This window comes from Talpa occidentalis, unplaced genomic scaffold (assembly GCF_014898055.3).
Source record: "Talpa occidentalis isolate TD23 unplaced genomic scaffold, MPIMG_talOcc4v2.1 talOcc4.2, whole genome shotgun sequence".
Lineage (NCBI taxonomy): Eukaryota > Metazoa > Chordata > Mammalia > Eulipotyphla > Talpidae > Talpa > Talpa occidentalis.
In genome coordinates this window covers 120,306,931-120,327,549 of record NW_023602073.1, presented here as the reverse complement: position 1 = coordinate 120,327,549, position 20,619 = coordinate 120,306,931, and the positions used below count along the sequence as shown (strand labels likewise).

Sequence of the window (20,619 nt, the reverse complement as noted above, 5' to 3'; positions counted from 1 at the left end):
AAGTTAAAGAAAGTTTACTTGCAGACTGCAGAAAAATTACTATTGAGGTATTAACCATTTATTGAAGCTTTCTGCTGACAATCAAGAGAATTTGGTTTATAGCTTCAAAGTCTGATCACATTTAAAGAAAAACTATAAACAAATCAGAAATGCAAACTAGCCTTCATGTTTTATGACTGTGCTTCTTAAAGTGCGGGCCATGGATGAAGAAGTTAAGAAGCCTAAGAACTTCTTAGGCAAATTCTCAATTTCACTTCAGAACTGCAGAATCTGAAATTCTAAGGATGGAGTCAACCAATGTGTTTATTTAGCAAGTCCTCCAGAGGTTACTAATGTGAATGTGAAAAGTGTTGCCGGACTATTAGACTTGTCCACAGAGTTCTGTAAGTTTTGTGAAATGTAGTAACACAATTAAATAGAGGACTGCAAATTAAAAATTAATATGAACAGCTTTAATTTTTTTCCATATCATCTGTTTATTTTTGGCACTTCTGAATCATGTTGAGTAGTTTGTTCCCTAAAGGAGAAAATGAAGCACCTAACATTAAAGCATTTAACTTCTGTACCTGACAAATCCTATAAAAAGGCAATTCACATATATTATTATTACAAATTAATCCAACACCAGAGAAAAGAGCAGAGCTAAAAACCAACTCCAGGAACAGAGAAAAAATGATCAGCTGTCATCATGCATTATAAAAACCCTACCTCCACCAAAACAGAGATTCAATATCAAACTCAGCTTTCATATGAAACTGAAATGCTATATAAGTATTTTACCAACTATTCTTGCTTTTAGGGAAAATAAGTCCCATGAATTGTGGAGTGTTAAGTTAATATTTAGCCAAGACAATGCCTTCTGAAAAAATATTAATGAATTTTAAAAATAAAGTACAGATTAAGATGTATCTATCATATTAAATTAAATATTCCTAATAGTTGCATGCTGGAAACACTGTGAAAGTTCGAAAATATATGCACTTGGACTAAAAAACACTTAGGACAGAATTATGTATTCAATTTTCACTTGTACACTAATTTTAGAGACACTAGAGTATCTATTTTGACTATAAGCCAAAGGTTGCAACTATCATTAATCTTTGTTCCCAGTCTGTTCTACTACACACAGATCCTATCATTCATAACCCTATTTTTAGCTAAAGGCCTTTGAGCACAAGTAAGTTGAAGCTCTCTCCACCCTCCCTCTCCACAAAAAAAATAACCTGTTGCTTTAACTTAGTGTCCAGTTTACTCATGAGCAAAATATAGCTGCCTTAATTACTTTCATGCATCACCACTTATTAGCATATGAAAGCTAAAATGAAAACATTAAATCACAAGAACACAATGCAACAAAGAAATTTTTAGATCCCCCAGTAATTTTCAGCTCAGACAGTAAAATCTAGCATTTAGTTTGTAATACTACATTAACTGTTTATCTGCAGACTAATAATGGCATACACTGATAACTTATTTTTTTAATTCATAATTAAAAACTAATTTGAAAAAGCTAACTTCCAGAGAATATCTATGACTTTTATAATAAAAAAAATAGTAAAAGAAAAAAAACTCACACAATAAAGCCATTTTATAGTTAAAAACAAGAAACTGATTATTGATTATGCTCCTAAAAATGAAAGTACCTTAAAGTTGCATCAGGCAAAGCTAATGAGACATTAACTGGGAATACAGAATGACCATATTTAGCTAATGAGAAACTTTTTATTAAAAGGATATATACACCAAATGCTTAATTTGTCTGATTTCATAGTTTTACATATTATCTATGTATCCAATGTATAACAACTGAGCTCAATAACTAGAGACTTTGAGAGACTTTTCTGGGTCACAAATGGTACTCATTATACAAATGTAGGCTATGGGGGGGGGGATGTGCGGGCGAGGAAGCTTACCTTTCGAATAACTTGTTGCTGTTGTGCATGTTTTGCTCGCAATTCTGACACCTCCTTCCAAAGAGACTCATTCTCACTATATTGTCATATTTAAAAAACAAAAAAACATTTCATCAGAAAACCAGACTGCAGTATCTTTAAGAAACCCCAAGAACTTAACTATACTTGCTTTTACTATATAACTTCATGAGACTAGGAAAACTTTAGTTCAACTACTTAGTAATGGTAATTATCTTGACACAACTTCAACATCATCGAATCATTCGTTTTTAACTGAAGCATCTTTTACTCATGGTTTCATACACACACACACACACACATATGTGTATCTCTCTGTGTGTGTGTGTGTGTGTATATATATATATATATATATATAAAAAAACTTCAAGGCTTAGACCTATATCCATAATAGTAAGTAGTAGGCAATTTAACTCTGATAATCTGTATTTTACAAGATGAAGACACAAAGATGCAGGAATTTAGAGGATTAACCCAAGATTACACAGATAATTTGGTAAAGGGTTGACGTTAAACTCAAGTCTGTCAGACTCTAAAACTGTCTGGGTTAAGATCTGTCTCAAAAACAAGCATATGAAAACACTAAAAAAAGGAATTTTTTAAAGCATACCCAAGTACATGACAAACCCGTAACTTTCCAACAGTATAATTTTAATAACTGTGTAATTTCAGGTCAAGTATATAGGTAGAAATAAAAAGTAAAGGGGACTTATAATTACAGAAAAATGACCTTTCATCCTGGCTTCAACAACATGATCTAAGTACTAAAGGAACCAATCTCCAACCCCCAACTTACACTTATATAAATGTATCAGCCTAACAACTTCAGATTTCATTTAAAAATATTATTTACCTTTTTAATTCAGAAAGCCTGGACTCAATAGTTTCTTGTTTTATTTGGACCTTCTGAGCACTACTTATAATTTTTGTTAAATCTTCCTGACGAATTTTATTTTCTTCTGGTTTTGAAGATGAAACCTTTCAAAAGTTACAATTAGGAAATTAAACAAATACTGAACACCATATCATTCAAAGTTTCCTTATTTTAAGAGGTTTCTATATTCTGTTCAGGAAGTGATATCTAGTTCCAAAGGCCCAGGATAGGATTCTACATTAAGAATGAACTTCATAGCTCAAAGAGAGAAGAGAGGGGATACACTGATCTATCGATCAATTAATCTATCTAGCTGAACACCGATTATTCCTACAGAGAAAATTTCTAATTATCTCTCTCTATATATAGAACATATATATATATATCACACATCAATATGTAAATATGTACGTATACCTTTAAATATGGAGACATTTCCATGAGCAGAAACATCTTAAGACCTTTTATTCTCTTCATTTCCTTATGCCAAACTTCCTGCAATTTTCCCAAGCCTCTTTTTTAATCACAGTTCACATTTAATTAAATTTATTAAGTAATAGCTGCAAACTAGGTCATAATCTTTTATGGTCCACTACCCTTTTATTCCTGCCCCCTTATATTAGTAAAAATATCACATTTCAGCAGAAGATATGAATCATTCAAAAATGTATTATAAAGTACCAAGCATATACAAGGGATTCATTCTGGGTACTGGATATTTCAGCTGTGAACTACAAAAAAAAAAAAAAAAAAAAAAAAACCCTCCAAGCATAAGACTATCTAGCAGGAACTTACATTTTTTAATTTAAATTAGAATTGAGCCATCTGAATATGGATGAGTACTCACTTCCAGTCAAAATGCAACTATTCCCTTCCCTTTAGTTGACTGAAAATTAAGCCCTCATTACAAGGTGGTACAGGAAAAAAAAATGAAATAAACAATGAAAGCTTTTTACTCTAAATGACTACAAAAAGGGACACATCAGGATTTCTGCAGATTCTTAATCTCAATAATTGAAACATCAGTCTTGGACAAGTTAGCTATATGATATTTTCCTTATTAAATCATGTTAACAATAGCTCACCTTCCTTTTAATGTTCTCCAACAAGTCATCCTGCCCTTGTTTGAAATAAGGATGCTGAAATTCAACAGGACCATCTCGTTCCTGCTTTACAATTCCAGAGTCAATATGTACTACTTTACGGAAACCATCTGAAAAAATATTCAAAGTCAGATAACTAAAATAGACAAAAGTCAAAAATAATGGTACTTCTATGTAATATATTTTCCATTATCTTCCAAATGGGAAGAAATGATTTTATCAATGGATAATAATAAATTTCCAAATGAACTGCTATGTATACTCACACATATTCAGCTGCCTCACAAAGCTTGCCATATTATTGTGTTTGAAGTATTTGGGAAGAATTTCTTTTGCAAATCTTTGTTCATCCAAAACCAGAAAACTTTGGCCATTCTAAAAATGAAAAAAAGTCAATTATTTAAGGTTCTCCAATACTAAGTGATACATATGAATCCCAAATCTGGACAGTCCTTCCATGAAACCTTTCATACCAACATTTTATTCTTTTTTTTTTTTTAAGATTTATTTATTTATGCATACAAGAGCTGGGGTACAAGCCAGAGATGCGAGGGCTGAGAGGAATCACCAGAAAAAGTGGGGAACAGAACAGGCAGACTGACTGAAATACACTGCTGAGAGGAGCAGCGGGTGAGACAGGAGAGGTCTGCTGCGCCATGTGGGTAGCTCCCTGGCTGGCGGGGGATCGAACTTGTGCTGCAGAAGCTGCTGATTGTTTCACAGTGAGGTGCTTAACCCCTTGTGCCACCAGGGAGGTCCCCCAACATTTTATTCTTGTAAATGGCAGTTAGTACCAAACTGTAACTAAGTTTTTTGATGTAAATGTCAAACACTTAGTAATATGTCTCACATAAAGCTTCTTAATTCCTTATACTGGAAGAATTTCCATTAAATCAGAAATAAGAAAAAAATAATACAGTATGTACCAAGCATAATACCAGCGTAACTATTTAATTTTGTTTTAAAAACAATGCAACTGAAAAGGAATAAGATAAAGTTTAAGAGAGAAAAGTATTTCATTATTATTTGTAATGATATAATTATATTCAGTGGTTTGTCAGTCTTTACGCAGACTCACGCAGTTTTGACTACCGTAGAAAGACAGGCCAATGGAATAGACATCTCTAAAATAAACTCTCACCTATACAGTCTTTCCAGGATTTTTGACAAGAGCACTATGACCATTCAGTGGGAAAGGACAGTCTTTTCAACAAATGACACTGAGAAAACTAGATACTCCATGCAAAAAAAAATAAAGTTGACATTACACCATAAACAAAATTAACTCAAATTAGATCAAAGAACTAGGTATGAATTAAAATTATAAAAATTTTCCCATGGAATTAAAGTATTTGTGAATCATATATCTGATAAGAGATTATTATATATAATATATAAAGAACACTTACAATTCAACAACCAAAAAAAAATCAATTAGAGAAAGACAAAGAATTTGAATATTTTTCCAAAGATGATACATAAATGTTCAATAAGCACATGAAAAATGGCAAATATAATAAATAGGAAAATGAAAACCATAATCACATGAGATATCACTTCTCACTCAATAGGATGACTATTAAAACAAACAGAGACACACAAAAACACACAGAAAATAACTGCTGATAATGATATGGAGAAACTGGAACACTTGTGCAGTGCTGGTATGAATGTAAAATAGTGCACCTGCTGTGGAAAACAGTATAGTATTTCTTCAGTTAACATAGAATTACTACATGGTCCTGCAATTCTACTTCTACCAAAAAAAAATTGAAACCAGGGATTCAAAGAGATTATTTGTACATTCATGTACATAATAACGTTATTCACAACAGCCAAGAGGTAGAAGTAACTCAAATGTCCACTGACATATGAATAAACAAATACAGTATATACACACAATGGAATATTATTCAGTTTTAAGAAGGCAATTCTAACACATGCAACAACATGGATAAAACTTGAAGACAGGGGCTTCCCTGGTGGCGCAGGTGTGAAAGTTCAGCGCTATCAAGCTATCACCAGGCACTGCAGCCTGAGTTTGATCCCTGGCCAGGGATAAGACCCACAAGGCACAGCGGACCTCTCCTGCCTCGTCGCTGTTGCCCTCAGCAGTATATTTCAGCATATTTGCCTGTTCTGCTCCCTACTCTGTCTCTGGTGAATCCTCTCACCTCCCAGATCTCTGGCCTACATCCCAGTTCTTGTATGCACAAACAAAGAAACCTTTAAAATCTAAGGATATTATGCTAAATGAAATAAAGCAGTCCTAAAATGACAAATTCTCTATGATTCTACTTATGTTAGTATCCAGGTTAGTCAAATTAGGTGAGACCAATTAGAATGTCACCAAGAAGGGACTAGGAAGGGGAGGGAAATGGAAATCACTGTCTAATGAGAAAGAAGTTTCAGTTTACAAAAATGAAAAACATTCTGTAGATAGATGAAAATGATGGGAAAAAAATGGAATGTACTTAACGATAATGAATTATATACTTTAAAACAGTTAATTTTGTTATATATATTTTATCACAATAAGAAAACTAATACCATTACAAGCGGTATTAAAAATTCCAACAGAAAAACATCAAGTATCTAAAATTAAATTTGAAATGTATTTTAAGATCATTAAAGTATTAAAACTATAAAGGACACTGTACTGTTGTAAAGCTGTCAATTCTCTATAAATTAACCAATGCATTAAATTCTCCCAAGTAAAAAAAAAAAAGCTTTTGAAAGATGTTGGAAGTTATGCTAACACAACCAAATAGAAAGTACTAATAGCCAAGAAAAAATTGGAAACAAAGGGGAAAAGAGTATTAACTCTATCCTGTAGAGCGGATAGAATTACAATGTTTATAAGAATTTGGTACTAAGAAGGGATAGTCAAAATTCACATGGAACCAGAAAGGACCATGAAATAGTCAAAAGAATCTTGACAAAAAAGATGAATGATGATCACATCACACCAGACTTCAAACTATACCACAAAGGTGTAATAATCAAAACAGCATGGTAGGGAAATAAACTCAGACACACAGACTGATGATTGAATGGAATTGAGGGCTCAGAAATAAACCCACACATTTATGACCAGTTGATCTAGCACAAAGGAGCCAAGAACATACACTGGACAAAGGAAAGCCTCTTCAATAAATGATGTTGGGGAAACTGGAGTGGAACATGCAAAGGAATGAAACTAGACTATTATTTCAAGTCATACACAAAAATTAACTAAAATGGACAAAAACATGAATGTAAGACCTGAAAACATAAAATACATAGAAGAAAACATAGGTAAAACACTCCACAACACAGGCTTCAGTGATGTCTGTGGATTTGTCTCCAACAGCAAGGAAAAAAAAAGTATATATAAATAATTGGGACTACATCAAATTACAAAGCTCTGCACAGTGTAAGAAACTATTACTAAAACAAAATGACTCCCTACTAAATGAGAAAATATTTGCACACCATACATATGACAAGGGGCTATATTTAAGATCTGCAAGGCACTCATATAACTCAACAAAATCAAGTAATAACAATCAAAATGGGCAGAAGAGCCTAACAGGCACTTCAAATGACATACAAATTGCAAACTGGCACATGAAAAAACTCATCATTGCTTATTGTCAGGGAAATGCAAATCAAAAAACCACAATGATGTAACACCTAACATGTGTGAGAATGACCCAAATCAAAAAGAGCAGAAACAAGTGCTGGCAAGGATGTGGAGAAAAAGGAACATCATACACTGTTGGTGGAAGGTAAACTGGCCCAGGCCCCAATGGAAAACAGTATAGAGGTTTGCAAAATATTAAAAATAGATCAACTATATGATCCAGCAGTTCCACTTCTAGGCATCTTCCTGAACAATGTAAAAACATTAACATAGAGGGAGGGATATATGCAATCCTATTTTCACTGCAGCACTATTTACAAAAGCAAAAATATGGAAATAACCTATGTGCCTCAAGACAGATGAGTAGATTAGGAAGATGTGAGATACAGACACACAATGTAATACTACTGATTTATATTTTTAAAAAAAAAAGATAAAACACTTGACTTTTGCAACAACATGGCTGGAATTGCAATGGATTATGCTAAGTGAAATATCAACAAGACATATGACTAGATGGTGTCACTTATATGAGGAATACAGAGAAACAAAACAAAGGACCAGATAAAACCAAACCAGTAACAAACCCTGGAAATATGATTAGAGAATTGAGGTTACCATGTGGGGGAGAGGGAAGGAAGAACAGAGAGGGGAGGAAACACAATTGACTACAATGGAAGACTATGGGTAAGCTGGTGTTGAGTGTGCTGTGACAACATGCTCCTGAAGAGTGTGATCCTATACCTCTGAATCATGTACAATGTTGTAAACCAATGTTAACTCAATTTTTAAAAAAAGATATAATCAGGCAGATGAATAGACTAGAGAGTACAGAGGCAGAAGTGAATCTATTTGGGAATTAAATAGATAAAGTGTAGCATTCAAATAAGCCAATGAAAATCAGGAGAGAATAGGGATTAAACCAGTAAGACAAAAAAATTCAGTGTGAAATTCAGAGGTACGATCTCATTCATAATTGAATATACAGCAAAACAAATAATGATTGTTATTTATTCGACTGGCAAAATTTAATGTTTAAAAATAACCAGAGGTGGTTATTAGGTAAAAACTGAAGTTAAAAATACATATTTATGGATGTATTTCACTATTTTAGACAAATTTTCCCACTACCATACTTCCACCTAAATCTACTCACCCCATTTGTCTCTTCCTTCACTGAAAAATGTAACAAATATTTTAAAGCCTCCTCCAATTTAGACACATCTACTCATTCTAGGTAAAAATTGTTCCTAATTTCCCTCCACACTACTGAATTCATTTTTTAAAAATGTTAAATGCCATACTCAATGCCCTCTTTTCAGTTCTGATCTCCTACACCTCTGTGGCATTTCATTTGGCATTAATGACAACCGCCTTCTTAAATGCTCTACACTTTAGCTTTGAAACTGTGCACTTTCTATTTCTCCTATTTCCTTTTCATTTTCTTCCATCTCTCAAGAGGTAACATGTTTTGAAGGTCGCTAGCCTTAATTACGACATGTTTTATACTCTTTCCTTAGGCAATCTCATCCACGCCAGTACATCTAGTTACTGAATTTATTATGTATGATTATCACATCTATGCCTCTGCCCTGATCATCTCAAATTTCAACCTTGAATTTTGGCTGTTAACATTTTTACACAATGGTATTTAATTTACTATGTTCTCAACCAACTGTCTATTTCAAACCCATCTGCCTACTCACCCCAAGTCAACTTGTTCCTGTACGCTCCATGCTGGCATGGCCCTCATGAAGTTACTCTATTAAGTTTTACTTCAACAACAACAAAAATTAAAAATTCTCAATTTCAAAAGCTAGAAACTAAAGGTGGAAATATTAAAATTATTTCCTTTAAAATTAAGGGAAAAAAGTCCTATGATCACTACTTCTATTTAACACCTTAATTCAAGTCTTACCTGCTGCAAAAGACAACAATAAATTGATGGTATAAAGTTCTACAAGAAAGAACAAAGCTATTATTTATAGAAGCTATGTATGTAACACCCAGAAAACCCAAATCAGTAAAATTATTAGTTCCCTGGCATAGTATAAATATACAAATGTTACTTGTATTTCTAATTACCAATAACTGCAAGAAATATATTTATACCTAAAGGATGCCATTTACAAGACCTATAAGATATGCAGCAAAATAATCTTACAAAGATGTGCAAGATCTAACTATTAAACTTTGATAATCAACAAAATGAATTTAGAAGTCTGTCTTGTTTGTGGGAATGATCAGTATAAGGATATACATTTTCCCTTATAGTTTTGAAGCAATACCTATAAAAATTCCAATAATTTTTAATGAAACTTGAAATAGATATGACATGTACATACTTTCTGTATGATATAATTTTGTTAAAAAACAAAAATAAAAAACTTATCAATGGGAAAAGAAGGAATTGTTCAATAAAGGGAAGAGGGCAACTATTCAGTTTTATTTACAGATAAAATAGGTTGGAGTCCCCATTTCACAAAAATCAATGCCCTGTGAACTGAAGAAATGAAATGCACATCTAGAGAGCTTTCGGAGAACATGGAAAAATATGTTTCTCTCCTTGAAGTAGGTAAGAGAAAACATCCTGAAGAAACAAAAAGCATGAACCACACAAAAGAATGACTTATTAAATTATCCTACAATTAATAGCAATTATCTCATGAAAAGAAAGTAAAAAGTCACAAACTGGGAGAAGACAGCAACAACTGATACAAAAATTGGAAATATAGACTATATAAAAAATGTCTACAAATAACACAAAATAAACCACTCAACAGAAAAATGGTCAAACATTTCATGAAATAGTAAATACAAATTATAAATATGAAAATGTGCTTGAAAATATTTTTTGTTAAAGATTTATTTATACAAGAAACGGGGTACAGGCCAGATGAGCAGGAGGGTGAGAGGATTCACTAGAGACAGAGCGGGGAACAGAACAAGCAGACTGACGAACTACACTGCTGAGGGGAGCAGCGGGTGAGACAGGAGAGGTCTGCCACAACATGTGGAACCCTCAGCGGCAGGCCAGGATCAAACCAGCGCTGCAGAGGAGGTACGCCACCAGGGGAGGCCCTGTGCTGGAAATTATTAATCAAAATATAAATCAATACCTCACTGAGGTGACTCTTTTACATCCATTACTGATAAAAATGAAGAACAATATTTAAGAACAATATTTAAGAATAATTTAAAAATTAAGAACTGATAATATTACGTTTTAAAGATGTGACTTAATGGAAAATCTTTAGTAGGAGTATAAGCTTGCTTGATCTCCTTGGAAAACAAATGCACTATGTTGAGGCTAACCATTTCATATCCCATTTTTCCAGCAATTTCACTCATCAGTTTTTTAATTATATACACTAGAATATATAAAAATATTTATAACAGCATTTAACATAGTTCGTCATTTTCTCTTTCACAATACCATTTTCTTCAATTAACTTCTGTGACCTCATTCTCTTGTTTCTTCTTAATTTCCTATGCTTTTGTCTTCAAAACCTTTAAATGTTGGACTACACTATCTTTCAGTTCCTTCTATCTTCGTTTTCCTGGATGATCTGATCCAGTCTCATAGTTTTGCCACTAACAAGCCCCAAATTCCACCCTGAATGACAGACTTATAGTCAGACATCCTATCATATATTACCACCAGAAATGTCCTGGAGGGTAGAAGTGATTCAGGTTATCAGAAATATTCCTGTTCTCCTTCCCAGCACTGCATTTCTGTATCTCCTGTAAAATCAGGTGTATGAAATAATTTTCAAATACTAGGGATCCATTTGTAATCTCAAGTTAACATGGTCAAATAGAATCCCCACCTCCAAATCCTCCTCCATCTCATCCTGTTTCTCAGGCCAAATCTATTAGTCATTCTTAATTCTTCACTGACCTTCCTCCAACTCCAGCCAATTTATCATTAAGTCTGGCAGCTTTGCTTCACAGCAAATGTCAAATCCAACTACTTCTCACCACCTCCATTGCTACTACCCTGGTCTCAGAGTTACACTATTTTCAATACAATTGTGGAAAACTGTGATGGTCTTCCAACTATTTGTTTCAATTCCAGACTCAAGGTCATAAGGCCCTACAATATCTGCTCCTGCCTCCCTCCCTGACTGCATTCTCTAAAGATACTCACATGGGCCTTCTCCAAATGAACATGCTATTTATTCTCAAGGACTTTACAACTGCCACTTCCCATTGTCTGGTGCATCCTTTCTAATCATTGGGGTCTGCTCAACTGACACTTTCTCAAATAAACTTCCCTCATTACTTAAAATACCCCTCAATCCCAGTCATTTTATGTGCTAGTTATCAATTTGGTGCTCCAAATTCATTCATTTTTGTTGTGCATACATGGAATGGGTTCCCTTAAAAACCTGACTTTTCTAGCCAGAATGGTGTTAAGCTTTGTCAACAGAAGTTACTAAATACTACTTAAAAGGGGGAATTCTCTTTCCTGGGTTTAGTGTGTCCTTGCCAGACTCCTGCAGTGCAGATAACATTCTCCAACACCTTGCTCCAACAGCATGGAAGTCTATAGTATCCTAAGCCAGCAGATTCCCCCAGCACTCCCTTTTCCCTTGGGAGCTCTCAAATCACAGTAAGTCTAGCAGGATATATCCCCCTGAATAGCCTAGAGCAAGACCTGATAAACATTTTCTTGAAGAGCTAGCCAATAAATATTTTAGACCCGCAGATCTAAGGTCACACCTCTGCATTTGTAGCAAGAAAGCAGATATAGAAGCAGATATAGACAAAATGTGTACAGACTGCACATGGCTATGTTTCAAGTAAACTACAAAAAAACAGATGGCTGGTCCATGGGCCATAGTTTGCTAACCCTTGCCCAAGAAGGCATACTTCCCAGCAACCTCCAAAGAATGGATTTCCACTGTTTCACCAGTTTAGCATCAGTGAGTTCTTTGCCATTCGGTAAGACAGTCAAACTCTCTCCAACAAGGCTAGAGGTTTGAAGGGAAGCAAATACTCTTATTTTGATGCCCTACTGAGGCCCTAACAGTGATGGCTGATTCCTCTAAATATTATTTCTTAATTCTTCTTTTTCTTTAATCCTGTTCTATTAAACTTTTCTGTTCAAAATACTGTGTGACTTCAGTCTCCTAATTGGACTCCAGCTGACAACACTCTTCTCTTTATGCTGCCTTACTTATTTTTGGTACTTACCACTAACTAAATTTATATTATTTGTGTTTGCTTAGTTTTTAATTATCAGTATCCCCACTAAAATATAAATACAATGAATGTAAATTCACCCACTGTGTTCACTACTGAATGAATTCTAGTAGCTAGCACACTCTCTGGTTATAACAGATTCACAACAAATATCTGTGAGTGACTGAAGAAATGAATCTTTGGTCACAGTGGATGAAGTTGTATTTTTTGAATTTCAATTTCTGGATTGTATCAAGTGAAGAACTAAGTGACTCTTGCTTATATCTGCTCACTCATACAACCATCATCCACTCATAGCAGTTTCTTTAGTCTCCACTTCAAATTAGTAAATAACCTGAGTACAAAAATTCCACTTCATTGTCACTTAAACCTGTGAGGTTCAAACAATACAACACAGAACTCTCCTGAAACATTTTACAAGGGGAAGAAAATCACTACTAGGGGAGGGTACAGTGGGAGTTTCACTTTAGGCCTCACTCATAAATACTGGCAAGCTTCCAAAGAATAGTGAACAGTTGTTACTGCTCAAATTAATCCTTTGGAACTCTTGGTTAAAAACATTCAAAATATTCTATAAATCTCATATTGTAGCCTTGTTATTTTAGCCCTATTACTTTTCAGAATGGAAATTTGTAACACTTTTTTAACAAAGTCTTTAACTTCTAAATGTTTATCAATGGTTCCTTTTCAATCTCCAGCTCATTCTTCTGTGTATACTGAAAAAAGGTCAATGAATCTTTCAACTCCTCTATAAGGTCTATAAGATGGATTTTACCACTATTCTGCCACACATATGGGCTTTTTTGTTGTCACTGGGAATACTATAATAATGCAGTGGTTGCTGGGAAGTTCAAAACAATACTGAAACATGGGAAATATAAGGGCCTGGTGCTTACATTGATCTAAAACCACTAAAATAAAAGGGAAGAACATATTTCCACTCCTTTTCCTCTTATTTTCGCATTCATCTCTGCTGATTTGATCCCTCAAAGAAGAAAATGCCAACGCACACAGAAAGGTAGAACAGATTTGTATGCAGACTTTCCTAAAAATCACTTCTAGATCTTCTCAAGCAATCTGAAAGAGAGAGACAGGCAATACACTGGCGAAAAATGACCTTTGCTACTTTTATAAGGCTTCACTTCAACATATAGAGTATCAGACTTCACTAGCAGTAAAGGCTATTCTCACCATCAACAGCAAGAACATATTCAATTTCCACAATCTCTTGTCTCTGAATATTAAGCTTCCTCAGTTACTTCCAAGCTAAACCTGTGTCCTTTATTTAGGACTCTGTTGCATTTAAAACATCTTTGTCCAACAGACTATCTCTGTCCGTGATTCTGGCACTAGAATGCCAGAGCCAGACAGCTATACAAAAACTTTGAAATAGAAGAAATATAAAAAGAAAAAAGGAAATTTCCACAGGGAGAATATCGGTGTATTTGGAATTTTCATCTAAAGACAATTCTATTATTTGAGTCATTAAAATTTAATATAATTTTGATTGCTCAGAATGAGAATGTGGACGTTATTTCATTTTGTCATACTACAGTTTTCAAGGAAAAGTAAACTTATATAAGTCTTTAGAAATATTAAGCCAAGTTTTTCAAATTGTAGTTGGTATATTTTCTCCCTTCCTTACACTCTAGAAAAGTTATTTCTCACAAGTGAAAAACAATTTCGTGAAAGACTACCTCGTTTCCAAAACATCTGCTGCTTCTAAAAGGTCTTACAATGATTTTCACTCAGATAATAGAAATACTAAATTACCTCAACAGAAATTCAGCAAAACATGTTTGAAGGAAACCAGAAACTACCATAAATAGTGACCTTTAAAAGATGACATTAACTTATTTTGGTTTTTCCATGTAACATTACCGTTTAATTATAAAGTTTTACCTACCATTATTAACAGTGCTTCTAAAAGAATTCTGTGAGAGAGTAAGAGAGCTTCCCTAAGCAACTTAGCTTAGCTCTAAACATTAATCCAGAATTGTCCACTGACTTGTGAAGGGATAACAGTTTCATATAAATACTGTGCCAATCTGTATTGAGTGTAGTGCTCCAGATGGAAAATTGATCTGGGAGGTCAGAAATCTATGTTAGAGACCCACGTGCAGTAACAGGTAAGTAATCTAAACTGTCTAAATCTCAAATCCTCATCTAGATAATAATGAAGTTAACTAGATGATCTCTAAATCTTATCAGGCATAATTCTATCATTCTACCATTTTCGATTACTCATCAAACAGTATGTACTTACTGTGCCCCTGACACAGTCTCTGCTCTCACTGAATTTATAATTTAATTATCCCATCCTGTATTAGAAAATGAACAGCTATACCATAACTGGAACTTAATGAAGGGATTTTTAAATGACTTGTTTATTTAGTTTTGAACTCAAAAAAAATGATCCATTTATGACTGAAACTTCACATTTAATGTAATAAGAATATTAAAATATGTCAGCTAATGAAATTTATTATACCTATCACTGACATAACAGACTTTAATTAAAACCAATTACTAATGCATTTAGGCAACAAAAATAAGACAGTCCATGAAGTCGAAAAGGTATGATAAAATCAGCTTGGGTAGGGGGAAGACTTTCAGTCCAAGTCTAACATGTAAACAAGACTGAGTAACAACAGTTTGTGCTGATCCATCCCTGTCAACTTTTAATCCTTTTGACTGATGAAAAGCATGAGACATCTGGTTATTTTTAAGTGTATGCTGGTGACTGGCTTCCTTTTTTTTCACTTCTTTACACAACTACAAAGAATTCATCAAATGCTTACACACATCCTCCAGCTCATGCTGACCTTCAAAAAAATTAAGTCCTATAGTGGAGATTTTAAAAATGAACAAATAACAGTATTATAAAGCAGAACATGGTGTTACAGTACTCAATAGTATTCTATATTAGATAAAACCAAATAATAAATCTGAGTTCTAATCATAGGAAAGGGCTGAAAAGAACGGGAGACAAGGGGGAGATAACATTTCCTCAACACTACACAGGTGCCAAGCACTGTGCAGACAGCTTTCACTAACTCTCCTCCAGACCTTTAAACAAGAAAATATCCAAACAGGTATCACCTGCAATAAGAAAAACCCATTCCTTCACAAAATGAGGACAGCCTAAGATAAGATATACCCTAACGCACAGTGTTTACATAAGTCATTCTGCTTACAATCTTAATATTTACACCTAGGAGGAGTCTTGTATCACCTAAGCAATCCATTTTTCTTATGAACGATAAAACAGGCCAGACAAGAAGGTGAACTAAGGGCACGATCAGAATCATCAAACCAATAATCAAGGCATCCACCCCTACCACTCTTGTGGCAACTAATGAAATTAAGCGATTCAATTTGGTCCCTCGCTAAGTTACTAAACACCTGTTATTTTTATTAAAATGATCATAAAAATCTGTTCCTATAAATGGCTCCGAATCTGCAGGGAATAATTGACCGGTTTCTCTATAGTCTTGGAAAGCAGCAACCTGCGACTGCCGACTTGGCTCACAAAGATCCGGCTGCACGGCGGGGTCTGTGCACATCCCAGCGCGGACAATCGGGTCCGGGAGGCAGAGGTTTCCTCAGAGAAACCCGAGCGGGGAAGACCCCGGCCAGGGGCTCTGACGCCCCCGGCGCCTCCTCACCTGCGATCTGGCCGGCGCAGGGGATGAGTGTGCAGTGACGCGGCTCCCGCGCCCTCGGCTCGTCGGCCGCTCTCGCGCCAGCCGGCAGGTTCCGAACGCGAGCGGGCCGGACCGTTACTGGGCCTCCCCGGCCGCGGCGTCCCGCGCGGGCCGCCCCTCCCCCACCGCGGCCTGAGCCCCGAGGGGTGGCGTCCGGGACCCCCAGCGACTCCCCGCGCGAACAATACAGGGGGCCTGTCGCGCGGCCGAACGCCCAGGCCCGCGCCTCCAGGTCACCCCACGCCGCGGGCCTCGCCAAGTGCGTCGCGCCGCAGGCCGCGAGAGACAAGCCGCGGGAGAAAGCGAGAGAACGCGTTTCGTCAGGGGGTTCGCGGGCCGCCGTGCCTTGACCCGTACCTGGCTCCAGGTGATGAACTCGTTGGTGTGGGTTTCCTCCACCAGCGTCCACAGCTTGCTGAGGAAAGCCGGCACATTCGAACTCTGCTTCATTGTTACGGAGGCGCAGGGATTCCAAATTCTACACCCGAACGCGGCAGGAGCGGCGGCGACGGCAGCTGCTGCTCCCCGAGAACGCCCACAACGCAGGCGCAGCAGCTCCCGGGCCCCGCCCCCCGGCCCAGCCAGCGCGCAGCCAGGCCGGGAGGCCCGGCGGCCGCACGTGACGGACAAGGCTCTGCTCGCGGCCGGGGCGCTCTGATGCCGCGCCGGTCCCATTGCCGACCAATCCCAGGCGCCGATCTCACGGCAGGGAAAAACGATTGGATGCTCCCGACGTGGAGGGGTGGGCTCAGGAGAGGGCGCTGTCTTCTCATTCGCCTTTTATTCAGGAACCCTCCTCGTAGCGGGTCTTCGGGGGAGCGAGCCGTGTTTGGTTGTTTCACGTGGAAACGGCTTAGGGTTCCTGGGCCGCGCTGAGCGACAACAGAAAGTCCTCAGAGGCCTCTGAGTCATGGGGTTGGCAGGCAAAGCGTGGTTTGCGCTAGTCAGGAGGAAGGAGTATAATGATTCACATGGTGGGGGGGTGGAGGGGAGTTTTAAGCATAATGTGCTAGGCCCCAAATTGAAAGTGTCTTAAAAATAATGCGTTATGTCCTTATTTATTTATTTATTTTTAGTAAACGGGCCCTTAAAATGCATTGATCAAAAGAGGAATTTAAATACCTCACTATTAAGCACACACTACTGTTACACAGGAACAGTAGACTGCACATTCAATGCTGTTGTTAATACAGACATTAAATAACCAACCATATGCTCAACATAGTTAAAATAGTTGTTTCTGCATGTACTTTGAAAGTATGTATTTAAAATTATTTCTGCTGCTTATATCCTTGTTAGCGTAAGATAGTTTGGTATAGTGGGAAAAAAATGATGGACAAGGAGTTAGACCCAGTTTTGAGGACATTTTAATGAATATTCTGGTACTGTGTAATTTAGAACAATCACTTAACCACCCCATTCCAATTTTCTTCATCTCTTCACTGACAATAAGAATAACTCTCTTTTCACCAATAAGAGTGGTTTTAATAAACTTAATAGAAACAGAAATTCTACAAGAAAAGTTTTTTGCAAAAATGAGCTTGTGAGCATAAGAATTCACAAACTTGAGGTAATTTAACATTTTATGGGATTCAATATAGGGTTGTTTGCTTCCTGAGCACATGTGAAATAACTCATTAAAAAAATAAAATTCCCAGTGAGCTTTGTGTTCGGCTCTATTCTGTTTGCTGAAGCAAAGTAAGATATATAGCAGGTTACATCTGACAATGGAACTAATATTTGACCAGCCCTTCTATATATCCATGGCTTTGCATATATTATCTCATTTAATCTTAACAACAACCCAGTGAAATAGACCTTATTTTCCTAGTGAAGATTCTGCAGCTCAAAAGTAAATTAATTTACCTATACAACAGCTAATAAGTGGGAGGGATACAACCAATCTTTAGTGAGCTCAAAAGCCACTACTTTTTCGATTGTATGATATAGCACCCTCTTGACCTTTAAGAGGCTTACATTCTAACTTAAGAAATAGGATAAACAAAATGATGAGCAGATCATTCATATTTTTAAATTTAATAGCTAAAGTCATAGCATAAAATAAGTAGAGGTTTCCCCCACTATCATAGTGTTTGTATGCTACCTTTCATATGCTGTAGTGTTATAAAGTGAAAAAGCAATTATTAATTTATATGGATTTTTTTTCAGTATTTCCAAACCCTCCAAAAAAAATCTAACAAATTATCCCAAATGCCACATAAAACCTAAAAAAATACTGACATATATTAATGAGGGAAAGATACTGATAAATGTGCAGCCTGTAGAAGATAGCTCCACGGGAAAGAGCTTGGCAGTGCCATTTGCTGCTTGGGGTGCAAGCTACCTATATAATGGCTCGCTGCAAAAACAAATGCTGATAGCTATTTTCCCTTTTTGCCTTTTGTTTGAAAAGTGAAAATCATTTTCAGATTTCTTTCTATTAGCAAAACCAGATACTGATACAGGTCTTCTGTAAAAGTGAAGTGGCATAACTTTTGAAAAACGTAGGCTTTTTGTTCTGTAAAAGTTTACGAGCCAGAGTTAAGTGAATTAAAATAGTAAGGGAAGATTTTATAAAGAATGGGGACTTTTTTATAAAGTTAGGTCTTGAAGGATATATGTGTATGGGGCTCTAAAAGGAAGATAATAGTGGGCAAAAACATAGATGCTAGCAAGCACCGTCTATCTGTGGAGATCGGTAGTTCAGGAGGTAAAATTTGGAAGTGACACCTACTTCCATATATTTTATTACTTTATTACTTCCCTCTAAAAAGAAAGATGTGGTTAGATAAAAGAAGAAACTCCTCTTTCTACAATCAATATACACAGGTAGAGGGCTGTGCTTTGTAAGATCCTTGTATTTGATCTAAGGCTCTGTTGTCACCATCTTGAAAAATATTAATTTTTAAACTCGGGACCCTGCAAAATAATTCACTTTGCACTGAATTATTCAAAATATGCACCTGCTTCCAATGTATTACATCTAATAGACCAGTGGTTCTTAAACTTAAGTTTGCCTTCAAATTACTTAGAGGAGAAAAACCATCAATATAACAAATGAATATGCATCTCTTACCAGGTAGTATTAATAATACTCATTAAGTCAAGTAAGAAACTCATTTATTAGCCAGGTAACCTAGTGATGGTACCAGGAATTAGATGTGTTTAAAATCACGTTAACTAGAATAGGATTGAAGCCATGTCTTTTGTACTCTGAAACGTATACTTCTTTCCTTTACATCAATGTGTCTCAAACTATAACTAACATCAGAATCACCCGGTGGAAATGCTCAGTAAATATTTATGGAATAAATAATTTTAGTTTTTGAAAACTTTGAATAAAATGCACTCTACCCAATTATGAGGAAACCCTGGCAACTTACATCTCTGTCCTTATAAATATTTTATTTTATAAGAGAAGAAAATGAAGAAAAAAAGCTTATATGTGGCTCAATTGAGAAATACAAGATTGAGGAGTTATTAGTGAAGCAAGTATCAGATTCCTGGAAATGCCAACCATTAATTAAACGTCATAGAGTTCCAGGCTTGAGATTAGTTATGCCTATAAAATAAGCAATCACAGTAGAAAAATCTTAAAGATCACCAGTAGACTTTTGAAGAGAGAGCTACACAATGAAACATAATTTCTTAATATTTTCAAGAAGGCAATGAAGGATCTTCTTTTTTTTCAAGGGTACAATTTCTGTGCATAAGATACTGGTCAGAGAAACTTTTTTAATGGGAAATGTGTTAGTACCACTTCTACCAGACGTGGGCAAGGCTGCTCTACATGAGAAGCTTCCATTGTATGCCAAATTTGCTAGCATCTGACCAGTCACCTAAGATGACGTGCAAGCTAGGCCAGATTTCTGCATGAATTTGCTTGTTCTGCAACTGAAAGTCCTTTTCCCTACATGCTCCCTCAGTTTCAGGTAAGCTATGATGGTTGTCACTCTAATTTCAGCCTCTTGCAGTTATTGATGTTGAACAGGAAGCAGTGGCTCATCAAGTTAAGCCAGGAACTTGTACAGAAGCTAGTGTAGATGAGGGATCTAAAACTTTAATGCAATTCCTGCTCTTTGTGGAAGTAGAATAGAGGTCTCTTTCATAGAAGCCCTAACAACCAGTTGATGCATGATAAATAAATTTGATAAATGGAGAAAAGATACAT

At 36.0% G+C, this 20,619-nt stretch overlaps 1 protein-coding gene across 6 annotated transcripts in view; it reads right to left on the bottom strand.

The window, feature by feature from the left end:
- The window catches only part of HSF2 (heat shock transcription factor 2), a 30,656-nt gene extending 13,577 nt beyond the window's left edge, over positions 1-17,079 (bottom strand). For 2 of the 6 annotated variants that reach the window (XM_054697790.1, XM_054697791.1), the window contains exons 1-6: positions 16,251-16,395; positions 9,452-9,490; positions 4,175-4,283; positions 3,891-4,018; positions 2,785-2,909; positions 1,914-1,989 (exon numbers count right to left, since the gene is read on the bottom strand). In XM_054697790.1, coding sequence (XP_054553765.1) covers positions 1,914-1,989; positions 2,785-2,909; positions 3,891-4,018; positions 4,175-4,283; positions 9,452-9,490; positions 16,251-16,307 — 534 coding nt within the window. In that variant the 5' untranslated portion in view covers positions 16,308-16,395. Of the gene's footprint in view, positions 1-1,913; positions 1,990-2,784; positions 2,910-3,890; positions 4,019-4,174; positions 4,284-9,451; positions 9,491-16,250; positions 16,396-16,805 lie in introns of those variants that run through there. The other 4 variants (XM_054697789.1, XM_037520320.2, XM_037520318.1 and 1 more) reach the window with 4 other exon arrangements.
- Between the last annotated feature and the right edge of the window lie 3,540 nt (positions 17,080-20,619).